The sequence below is a fragment of the Gorilla gorilla genome, chromosome 2, assembly GCF_029281585.2.
Source record: "Gorilla gorilla gorilla isolate KB3781 chromosome 2, NHGRI_mGorGor1-v2.1_pri, whole genome shotgun sequence".
Taxonomy (NCBI): Eukaryota; Metazoa; Chordata; class Mammalia; order Primates; family Hominidae; genus Gorilla; species Gorilla gorilla.
This window is the reverse complement of record NC_086017.1, coordinates 190,598,343-190,610,933: the sequence shown is the minus strand read 5'-3', so window position 1 is coordinate 190,610,933 and position 12,591 is coordinate 190,598,343. Positions and strand designations below refer to the sequence as shown.

General features: G+C 41.3%; 1 protein-coding gene across 1 annotated transcript in view; it reads right to left on the bottom strand.

Moving 5' to 3' along the window:
• Nucleotides 1-12,591, bottom strand: part of LOC101147312 (bifunctional methylenetetrahydrofolate dehydrogenase/cyclohydrolase, mitochondrial-like) — a 58,197-nt gene that overhangs the window by 5,420 nt on the left and 40,186 nt on the right. The window contains 1 exon segment of the mRNA XM_055382143.2: nt 4,885-5,054. Within this exon segment, the coding sequence (XP_055238118.2) occupies nt 4,885-5,054 (170 nt within the window).

Genomic DNA, 12,591 nt, shown 5'->3' with positions numbered 1-12,591 from the left:
AGGCCTGACACCTTCCATATCCTGCACCACCATGCTGTTATATGGACTGAAAGAGGTTTCCTCACTACACGAGGGTCCTCCATCATTAATGCCTCTTTAATAAAAACTCTTCTCAAGGCCGCTTTACTTCCAAAGGAAGCTGGAGTCATTCACTGCAAGGGCCATCAAAAGGCATCAGATTCCCATCACTCAGCGCAATGGTTATGCTGATAAGGTAGCTAAAGAAGCAGCTAACATTCCAACTTCTGTCCCTCACAGCCAGTTTTTCTCCTTCTCATCAGTCACTCCCACCTACTCCCCCACTGAAACTTCCACCTATCAATCTCTTCCCACAAAAGGCAAATGGTTCTTAGACCAAGAAAAATATCTCCTTCCAGCCTCACAGGCCCATTCTATTCTGTTATCATTTCATAACCTCTTCCATGTAGGTTACAAGCCGCTAGCCTGCCTCTTAAAACCTCTCATTTCCTTTCCATTGTGGAAATCTGTCCTCAAGGAAATCACTTCTCAGTGTTCCATCTGCATTCTACTACTGCTCAGGGATTGTTCAGGCCCCCTCCCTTCCCTACACATCAAGCTTGGGGATTTGCCCCCTCCCAGGACGGGCAAGTTGACTTTACTCATATTCCCTGAGTCAGAAAACTAAAATACCTCTTAGTCTGGGTAGACACTTTCGCTGGATGGGTAGAGGCCTTTCCCACAGAGTCTGAAAAGGCCACCACGGTCATTTCTTCCCTTCTGTAAGACATAATTCTTAGGTTTTGCCTTCCCACCTCTGTACAGTCCAAAAACAGACTGGCCTTTATTAGTCAAATCACCCAAGCAGTTTCTCAGGCTCTTGGTATTTGGTAAAACCTTCATACCCCTTACTGTCCTCAATCTTCAGGAAAGGTAGAATGGACTAATGGTCTTTTAAAAACAGGCAGCCTCCAACTTAAAAAAGAGGACTCTGTAAAGAATAGAGCCCAAAAACTCACCAATCAAGCAAGTAATTGCACTGAACTCCCTTGGGCACTCTCTAATTGGATGTCCTGGGTCCTCCCAATTTTTAGTCCTTTAATACCTGTTTTTCTCCTTTTCTTATTCAGACCCTGCGTCTTTTGTTTACTTTCTCAATTCATACAAAACCGTATCCAGGCCATCACCAACCATTCTATACAACCAATGTTTCTTCTAACAACCCCACAATATCACCCCTTACCACAAAATCTTCCTTCAGCTTAATCTCTCCCACTCTAGGTTCCCATGCTGACCCTAATCCCTCTCGAAGCAGCCCTGAGAAACATCGCCCATTATCTCTCCATACCACCCCCCGAAAATTTTCGCTGCCCCAACACTTCAACACTATTTTACGTTATTTTTCTTATTAATATGAGAAGATAGGAATGTCAGGCCTCTGAGCCCAAGCTAATCCATCATATCCCCTGTGACCTGCATGTATACATCCAGATGGCCTGAAGCAAGTGAAGAATCACAAAAGAAGTAGAAATGGCTGGTTCCCACCTTTACTGATGACATTACCTTGTGAAATTCCTTCTCCTGGCTCAGAAGCTCCCCCACTGAGCACCTTGTGACCCCCGCCCCTGCCCACCAGAGAATAACCCCCTTTGACTGTAATTTTCTGCTACCTACCCAAATCCTATAAAACGGCCCCATCCCTATCTCCCTTCCCTGACTCTTTTTGGACTCAGCCTGCCTGCACCCAGGTGAAATAAACAGCCTTGTTGCTCACACAAAGCCTGTTGGTGGTCTCTTCACGTGGACATGCATGACAGCTTCCTAATCTGTAAAATAGGGTAATAATAGTAACTACCAGACAGGGTTGTTGTGAGGATTAAATGAATCAATATATAAAAAGCACTTAGAATACTATCTGACACATTGTAAACACCCAGTGCTAGCAGCTGTGTTAACTTTATTGTTATTTTTATTAAGCCGTATTACTGAAATCACTCAGGTTGCTAAGACAGTGACTTTTGGATATTTGTAGAGAAGTTAGCATACTGTAAATATTAATGGGTTTTCAATATCAGGCTCTCACATTAAATAATGATAAAACACAGCAATAAAGTCAATCTCACTTATTTAACTGGAGAAGCAAAGAACACAAAGGATAAAAGTAATTCCATCATTTTAAGATGTGGCCATTCTAAAGCCTATTCTTTAGTAAGAACCAAGAAATGTTCTAAACCAAAGGTAAGTTGTGTATTACTCTTTCAGGGCTGCCATAACAAAATGCCACAGACTGGGCGGCTTAAACAACAGATATTATAATTTTTCACAGTTTTGGAGGCTGGAGCTCCAAGATGAAGGTGCTGGCAGGGTTGGTTTCTGGTGAAGCCTCTCTCCTTGGCTTGCAGGTGGCCACCTTTCTACAGTGTCCCCACATGAGCTTTTCTTTGCACAATCACACCCCTATTGTCTCTTCTTCTTCTTATAGGACACCCAGTCGTATTAGATTAGGGCACCACTCTTATGACCTCATTTAACCTTAATTTCCTCCAGAAAGGCTCTATCTCCAAATACGGGTACATTGGAGATTAGGGATTCAACATATGAATTTGATGGGGGACATAATTCAGCCCCTAACACTCTGTCTGCTTCACACCCTTGCCCTGTAAACTTGAAGTTCTCCTCATTGCCCTCAGAGAAGGTGCAACCTAAGTCAGGATGACTAAAGGCGACTTCCCACCATGCTTTTCCATGGGCTGCTTCTGTGTCTTAAACAAAATTCATCAAGCGTTGTTTGCTTTGGGCATATCCCTTCTTGGATTCATTCTGTTCCTTGACTCTAGAATGCCTTTCCCCATCTTTCCATGTCCACATTATACCTATATCTCTGACCCAGCCTAAATGCAGCTTCTTCTGGGACACCTGTCCTGGTCCACCCTGATGGAAACCCTGTCTTCTCAGCTGAGCTCCACGGCACAGTGTGCTCCTTTCAGCACATTTCATTTTCTCAATTTTATATCAGCTCATGCCTCAACTCCACTATGTGTTCCTGAGGTATCAACTAGTTCTGATTCATCCTTGTCATCACTGTAATCCTTCTGGAGCACAGTGTCTCATTCTACATTTAATCTTTAAAAATGTGTTGAATGAGTAAATGAAATGTCGATTGCCTGCCAATGACTACCAGGTAGGGGTTGAGGGATCAGGAAGGATAAGCATCAAACTTTGTGGTTATCCATGGGAAAGTGAGATTTCAGAGGGCTTTTGTTTTATATTTTCTATATTTCTGAATTATTTTAATTTTATGATATATATCCATAACTTTTAAATTTTTACCCCACTCCTGTTGAATGCAATAACTTTTTAAATAAAAAACAGTATCAAAGATTTCAAAAAATTTTTAAAAGGGGTAGGTGGGAGAGAGAACATTGATGTTATGAAGCATGGCTATTATACTTCAAATGCATTGTCCATGTGAACAAGAAAATAAAAAAGGAGGGCTTTGCAGGTACCTATGGAAGTATTTACATATGCAGAAGCACTCATCCTAAAAAATAATTATAAGGTTTATAGAATTATTTGACCATTTAAACTATGTACATGTACAGCTGATAAAAATGAAAACTTAAACAAAAAATGTTGTAGGCCAGATGCAGTGGCTCATGCCTGTAATCCCAACATTCTGGGAAGCCAAGGCAAGAGGATCACTTGAGCCCAGGAGGTTGAGACCAGCCTGGGCAATATGGAGAAACCTCACCTCTACTAAAAAGTACAAAAATTAACCGAGGTGGCGGCACACATCTGTAGTCCTGGCTACTTGGGAGGCTGAGGTGGGAGGCTTGCTTAAGCCCAGGAGGTCAAGGCTACAGTGAGCAGTGATCACACCACCAGCCTGGTGACAGAACAAGAACCTGTCTCAAAAAAAAAAAAAAAATTGCTGCACATGAGAAATGCCTTATCCTTTCTTTAGTATTGAAAAAATTTTAAGTATATGTAATACAACCCATCTTGAAATACAACTTTTTCCCCATATTGAGCCTGCAACTTACATCTCTTATTTTCATCTTCTGGTCTTTACCACCAGTTAGAAAGCCATCCCCGAGTTCCACGAGATATAAGAAAAAATAGAGACTATTTTTAAAATTAAAAAGCATGAAACTTTTCAGTGACAATTAGGAGAAGATAAATTTTAGTAGACTAAATGGTAACATGTTTGGAAAAAAAGAAGGTAAAGTCTATTTCAGAACATACTTTCAGGCTTTTATAGATACCTTTAGGATTATCTACGCAAAGCTGAATTCACACACACACGTACACGCACACACACATGCACATACACACACACTCCTACTAAAAGCTATAGATATTTATGCTCATTACACTTCACAATGCATATGTGTGGAACATAAAACTATTATCAGTTTTTTTACTCTGCTCTGAGCACAAAGCAGAAATCAATGCAGAGAAAAAATGAAGTGTGCTTTCCCAGAGTCCACCCCTGCCATGGAACACAGTGAATGTTGTCCTCTGGGAGAGGAGCAAGCCATTTAAATTCAGGGAACAGATTCTCAACACTGGCAAGCTATTTTTAGCTCAAGCTGTAGCTTAATTTGGAAACCAAGCAGTTGAGGTCTTGCCTTTTTCTTGGATTGACTTTTTTTTAATGGCAGTAGAAAGCTCTGCATACGGAAAAGTTGTTCTCTAAATGTAGCATTTGAAGCATTCTTGAAGAATATATAATTCTAAAGCTGGTTGAAAAAAATGTTCATGCTAGAGCTTTGAAAGTCTTGTTTATCTATAGACTGTTGTTGTTTTAAAGTTCATCATGTATGGTCCTGGAAAAAAAGGAAGATGCTCTTAATGGGTTTATTTAACCACAGTTTTGGGGGATATGCCAACCTGTACAGCAACCTGATAGAACAGCAACCTCACCTTGATGTCAGGTGCCTGGCCTGGGAAGTCTGGCCAAAATAAAGATGTGGAGAGTCTCTGGGCTTCCAGAACACTGTAATGTTCATGCTCAAAAGGATCCTCCAGAGTTTTAGGGCAGTAGGACACGTATTCTATCAGCCATGACGACTTAGCTGTTGCAACGACCCTGTCTATTAGGATAGTTTAATTCGAATTAAAGGTTAATTAAAGCAAACAAATTAAAAATTAATTTCTTTAGTCATGCTAGCCTCATATCAAGTACTCAGCCGTGTGGGGCCAGTGGGCTACCATATTGGACAGTGCAGAGCCTTTCTATTTTCATGAAAAATTCTACTGGACAGCACTACTCTATCCCAATGCCAAAATAACATTAGGCCGTTTTGTGAAAAGCACCAGATGAGGTGTTAAGAGGCATAGAATTTGGTCCTATCCTAGCCTCTTTTTTTCTTTTTTTTTGACAAACACAAACATTTAAAATAGTACTATTTTAAGCACTTTATAAAGTGCTTATTAACATCATTTAATCCTCATAATAACCTTATGAGCCGCTACAATTATTTCACTTTTCTAGATAAGGAGACTGAGGCACAAAGATGTTAAGTGTTTACTGAGTCAGTAAGTGGTAGAGCTAAGATACGAACCCAGGCACTTTGCCTTCAGAGTCTTTGGTCTTAACCACTACTTAATGCTGCCTCTCTGAAAATCCACGTGATTTGGGAACATTTCTTCACCACTGTATTCATCTGTCAAATAAAGAAAGCAACTAGATTTCATCTAAGGTCCTTTCCACTGTGAATGCTCTGAAATCAATTATCTTATACAGTTGTTACTGAGTGCCTGCTCTGGGTAGGTAGTATATCAGATGCTGGATATAAATAGATGAACAAAACAGACATGGTGCCCTTATAGTGAGAGAAGGAGACATTAACCAAACATATAATATGTGGAAAATGGCAATGGGGAGCCGTGTGGCAAAGGACGGGTTCTGGATACTGTAAATGTTCAGTGAGATTTGGCCCAGAGAGATCAACCACGGCTCTTTTGAGCAGGTGGAACATGGTGATGTGGCCAACACTGAGAGGAGGGGAGCTCTTGGGAGCCTCCACCGTCCCAACTGCTGCCACCCAGGGATGGTCAGCCATACCTACACACCTCCCATGCCAGTGGGTTTATCACGCATCTGTGTAGGTGAGGGGTGGGAGTCAGAGCATGGAGTTGGAGGCTGCTAGTGAACAGAACCCCAGAGAAACAAAATTCGCCACCTTTCAGGCGTGCCCAGATTCATATCTCATGGGCAACCACTGGATGTGTCTATGTCAGAGTTAAAAAAAGGCTAACATCTGTAATGGGGATCAGAGATGATTTGGGTTCCAGCCTATACATAATTCATACAAAGGGGATTGCTTCACACATGCTTATGTCAGGAATGTCAGCCTATGACAAGGCAAACGTGTGCAAAGACTCAGCTAGTGAATCCAGGCAGGAAACTTCACATTGGAGATCTGCCTCAGGGATTCTGGCTACAGAGATTTTGTTCCAGAAAAGGGACTGATTCTCAAGTCTGTACATGAGAAATGTAAAAAAAAGAAAGAGCAAATAGGAAGCCCATTCTGGAGAGGCGTCTTTTCCCCCCTCTGCTTTTCTGCTGTGGGCTTTCCTCAAGGCTCAGGCCTTGCTTTCTTTCTCTTTGGCAAAGTTCCTCTATGGCATGGCTTTAACTAGTTCATCACTAAATGGTGCCAATGCAGACAGGAAGCCAGCAGGGAGATATCCTAGTCAAGCCTTGAACCTGAGTACTATTAATAAGAAGAAAGATTTTCTTCTGATAGTTCACTACTGAATGAGGGCAGTGGCTCAGCAGAGGGACTGATCCTACAGAAGAATTTTAAAGCCAGGATTGCAAATTCAGTACTGACAGTGGCAATACAAGTGATAGAAATGAGTGAGCTGGGCAGGGCGGGTCCATGGTAAACTGGGGATTTTGGATAGCTTCTACTTCTCCAACTACTTGTGGCTCAATTTGTTTTCCTATTTTTTTCTCTTTTTGTAAAAAAATAAGGCTGGGCACTGTGGCTCACACCTGTAATCCCAGCACTTTGGGAGGCCGAAGCAGGAGGATTGCTTGAGCTCAGGCATTTGAGACCAGCCTGGGCAACATAGTGAGATCCTATCTTAAAAAAATAAAATAAAATAAAAATTAGCTGGGAGTGACGGTGCACACTTGGCGTCCAAGCTACTTGGGAGGCTGAGGTGGGAGGATCACTTGTTCCCAGGAGGTCAAAGCTGAGGCTGCAGTGAGCCATGATTGCATCACTGCACTCCAGCCTGGCTGACAGAGCGAGGCCCTGTCTCTGAAGTCAGAATTCTGTATTTGTATGTGAAATGTGGACAACCAATATTGTATGCCAAGTGGTACAAAAACACATCTGCAGGGACAGATGTGATCTTTTGCTTGCTAAGGCTTGATAGTCTTAATATATCTAAAGAAAGAGGCTGCCAGTGGGTAGGAGGGTGGCCAGAAAAAAAAAAAAAAAAAAGGGAAGGGAGGGCCAAAGGGTGAATGGAGGCCAAGGGTCTATAACACTGCAAACCCAGGTGGGACAGGGCAACAGTCCGCTCCATGGAGTAGTTGCATATTGAGTTGTCTATGTGGAGATTGTGTGGGATGACCATGGCTTGACAACATCAACCCCTAGGGTTACCACCTAACTCTCTTCACTTGGGCTTGGTGCTCAGAAGCTACTTCTGCTTATAATTTGGCTTCCCAAGATCTGCCCACAGACAGAGAATGCCAGTGTGAATATCTAGTTTATTTCGTAGTGTTATTTCACTTCCTAAAATAATAAATGGGCATTCTGATTTTACAAATTAATCTCTTTGGGTTAAATGAAATGTTCTCCAGATCTCCACCACCTAAGACAAGGATGATTCAATTTCTACATGATCATCTTATCAATATCAATGAAAAAGGCAAGGTGCCGTATATGTGTGTGTGTGTGTGTGTGTGTATATATATATGTATATATATGCATAGACCTGGAATCCTCCATTTCTCCAAGGAAACTTGGTTTGTTGAGTGGGAAATGATATTTAAAGGCCACAAGCTGTGCTGTCATCACTTCTAGGACTTCTCAGTGGACAGAGCTAGGAAATACATATTTCTGGAAATTTTTAAAAAATCACAGGCTCATACTGATATTTCCAATTCAAATTTAACATTACAGGGACTATATATATATATACACGCTGAGAGAGAGGTTTTGATTCCCAACAATATTAACATAGTTATTGCTTTCTTCTGCAACATATAAAACAGTTTTGAAATAATACTGATATTACTATTAACAATAAGTATCTAATGCATGAATTTTACGATTTCTTTGCAGCTCTATTTGTCGTTAGAATATATTCCATTGAGCAAATATATCAAAATGCTGTGTTAATGACTTCAAGTAATTATTTTCTATGTAGTTATGTCACTAACTTGATATAGAGTTAAAAACAATAAAATATGTATTTCAATTTTTTAAAATTAGGGATTATCTTTCCTTTTTGATTGATTTTTATCTTTTGGATATGTGAAATATTAACAAGATGCTAAAACTGTATAAAGTATACTCACAGAAGAATAACTTCCATCTGCATTTTTATTGGTTTTGGTTTATCTTTTCAGTTTCTTTTCGCAAATGTAAGCAGATAGCTATCTATTTTAACCCTATCAGCATCTTGTACAGCGCTGCGAGGCGGAGAGATCATGGGAGCCTCACGCTGCCCCGGCTGCTGCCTCTCCAGTGAGGGGTCTGCTGTCTCTCCAGTGAGGGGTCTGCTGTGCCCATGTGTCATCCATGGTGGCGTGTTTGCCATGGATCTGCGTGGGTGGGGGCACTGTGTATCTACAAGAAAATGTCAGCCAGCCATGGTGGCTCACACCTGTAATCCCAGCACTTTAGGAGGCTGAGGCAGGCAAATTACTTGAGGCCAGCAGTTCGAGACCAGCCTGGACAACATAATGAGAACCTGTCTCTATTTTTAAAAAGTTAATAAAAAATAAAATGTCCATATTTGTCATTTCCATTTGGATACTTTCAGTTAAAATTCATGATGTATAAAGACAAAGCATCAGTCTTCTCCTTGAACTAACTCTGCCTCCAAACTTCCCTGTTTCTGTTCTCAGTGCTTCAACTCTCCCAACCTCTCAGTATCAAAATTGGTCAACTTAGACTTCTCCATTTTGTTTAGTCCTCACAGTCTATCAGTCACCAGAACATGTGGTTATTCATTCAGTTAACATCAACGTTTTTTGTGCATTAACTATGTGCCAATCATACGATGAACAAGACATGATCTGTGATTCCAGGGAACAAACATTGCAGTGGAGAAGACGCGAGAATAATTAAATGATCCCAAGATTGTACAAAGTGCTGTTGAAGTAAACACGAGATGGCTTGGGAGAACAAAGGGAGTAGAGAAAACCCTCATCAAGGGGGACTTCACAGAGGAGGTAATGTCTGAGCTGAGTTTGGGGATGGGGAGAGTGGGAATAAGATTTAATCACAAGAACAACAGGATGAAGATGGGAGAAGAGCACTCCAGGCAGAGGGAGCTGGAGGCAAATGAGAGCAGGATGTGTTCCAACAACTACAGATTTTTCAATATGCCTGGAGTGTCACAGTTTGGTAGATAAAGAGACAGAGACCTGATGACATGAGTTTTGTCTACTCACCATGCTATGCTACAAGACTTTCTTTTCTTTTCTCCTTCCTTCCTTCCTTCCTTCCTTCCTTCCTCCTTCTTTCCTTCCTTCCTTCCTTTCTTCCTTTCTTTTTCTTTCTCCCTTTCAGTGAACCCTCTGGGAACACTCCAAAGGATTTATTAATAAAACTGTGTGATAATATCATCGGAATCTCATTTTGAAAAGATCAGCCTGGACATTGGTCAAAGAACGGAAGAGCTGAAGGAAGAAAAAAGCAGAGGCAAGACTAGTGCAATAATTTAGGGGAGCAATGAGGAAAGTCTGAACTAGGGTAGTGGCAGAAAGGATAAAGGGAAGAAAACTTATCTATGATGCATGAAGGAAACAGAACTAATAAGACTTGGCAGATGGATGGCGACTCTACAGTACTCTCAGATTTCTAGTTTTAGTTGGGTCAGCTGGGTGGGTGTTGGTACTATTTCCTCCGAATGGGAACACAGAGGGAGAAGCAACAGGTTGGAGGCTGAGGAGCTATGAGGAGGGAATCAGGTGGAGTTACACTACAGAGAAGCATTCATTCAACAAATATCTGTTCAGCATCATTAACTACAAGGTGCTATGTTCTTTAGGGAGTGAGCAACAGATTGTGAGATAAGGGGAAGGAAATCCAAGAGCTTATTTAAATAGAGAGAGAATTACAGAGGGTAATATAGAAAAAATGAGAGAGAGAATAACAAAGGAATGAGTATTAATGAGGATGAGAGTATGGAACTAGGATTTGAGAAGCATGAAGAAAGTAACTGACTTCAATAATCTAAACAGTTTGCTGACTGAAAATTTCTTCAGTGTGAATGAATTCTGAAGCCCCAGAGAGTTTCAGAGGCTGGTGAACTAAGTTCGTATCAAGTTTTCTTTTATAAAGCCTCTTGTGCCATCCTTTCTTTTTCATTGTCATTGCTATCACCAAAACTTGTTTTCTTCCTGTTCCTTTATGTGTATTTCTCCTCCTTTTTGTTTGTACTTTTTATTTTAAAATATTTTTTCCCTCTCTGTATCAGATAAGCAAAAGAACACATTTTAAACATCATTCACAATCCCATCACTCAAAGATAAATACTGCTAGTGTTTTAGAGTAATTTTCCTTTTTTTCTTTTCTTTTCTTTTTTTGGAGACAGGGTCTCACTTCATCACCCAGGCTGGAGTGCAGTGGCACAATCTCAGCTCATTGCAGCCTCCACTTCTTGGGCTCAGGTGATCCTCCCACCTCAGCCTCCCAAGTAGCAGGGACTACAGGCATGTACCACCATGCCTGGCTAATTTTTTTGTATTGACACAGGGTTTTACCATGTTACCCAGGCTGGTTTCAAACGCCTAAGCTCAAGCGATCCTCCTGCCTCGGCCTCCCAAAGTGCTGAGATTAAAGGCGTGAGCCACCGCACCCGGCAGCTTGTGATATTTCTATACTGCTATTTAACTTTTTAATAAACCTGTATCTTAATTTTGCCAAATATTGCTTATGTAAATCAGCTTAGGTTAGCTGTGCAGCAGTAACAAACACCCTTGAAATCTCAGTGGCTTACAAAGACAGCAACAACAAAGACTTATTTCTCACTCATATTTCATGTTGGCTGTAGGTTAGCTGTGGATCAGCTTCATGTGCTCTTCACTTTGGGACGTAGTTTGAAGGATCAGCCTCTGTCTGGGACGTGCTATTCTTTTAGTAGGGAGAAAAGAGCAATGATGGAAATCATATGATGACTCTTAAAGCTTTTGCTGGAAAGTGTCGTCCAGCACTCCACTCATTATATAGACACATACTACTGAAGCAGATAACAGAATCAAGTTGTCATGTCAGTGGGTAAATAAGTATAATTCTTTCACATGGAGAGACACTGACTCATTGAGAGCAGGAATAAAATCCACCTCAGCTCTAAATTCCTGTGGATATGTATATTTTGTATGCTCTTTATATATCATCATTATAAGCCAGCTGAATTTCGTAAGGTAAAATTATTAAATAGATATACTTTTCTCACTGTCTTTCAAATCTACATGAATGTTATTCCCTTCTTCCCTTCTCTGACTCTGGATATTATCTGATGCAGATCTAAAAGTTTTTCTTTAAATTCCGAGGTACTATCTGTCACACAGTTTCATCTTCATGACTTAAGAAGCTCAATTTCATCAAAACCCAAGTTTAATCTCTCATTCAGTTTAAAGCTCCTTCTCTCCTCCATAGCTCTCAATCAGATCTACGTTTGGAGCTTTGCGGTGAGAGGGTCTGCTTTTCTCTACTTGTTCTATATCTTCCTCCAGTTGCTCTGTTTACTGATGCCGTATTGGTACAGGCCTGTAACAGGTGCTGGCTCCTTCTCTCCTAGACTGTTGCTGTTCACTGCAGGTTAGCTGTGGATCAGCTTCATGTGCTCTTGACTTTGGGACCTAGGTTGAAGGATCAGCCTCTTCTGGGACACACTACTCTTTTGGTAGGGAGTAAAGGGCAATGGTTTGAAGCAATGGTTTTAGTTGTTTGAAGACTCCCTGCCAGAATCTCCCACTGCACAATTCCTTGATGTGGGCAAGCATCCTCCAGCTGACCCCACAACTGTTCCCACAGCTCCTGCTTCTGGCTTTACACCCCAGAGCCAGTTTCTCTTAGGGTCATCTTGTCAGGCAGACAGACCTCTAGAATGAAGATGCCTTAAGAAAGCTCACACAGGCCACCTACTGCAGTGTCCGGTCTGGTCCACTAGAAATACTCAAACTTTTACCACCACTGAACTCTGAAAATGCTTGCTCTTTCCACTATAGCCTTCACTCCTCACTCTATTATCAGGGGCAGCTCTTATCTTTAGTCTTATCTGGGAGCAAGTTAGTCTCTGTGTCCTGCAAACACCTGCAGAGATATGGCAAGCCCTCTGAAATGGTCTCTTAGAGCTCCTTATCTCACTAAAGCTGGGGGTGGGATAGAAAGATTTCAATGCATGGTGTTCTAATAACTATTTCCAAAAGTG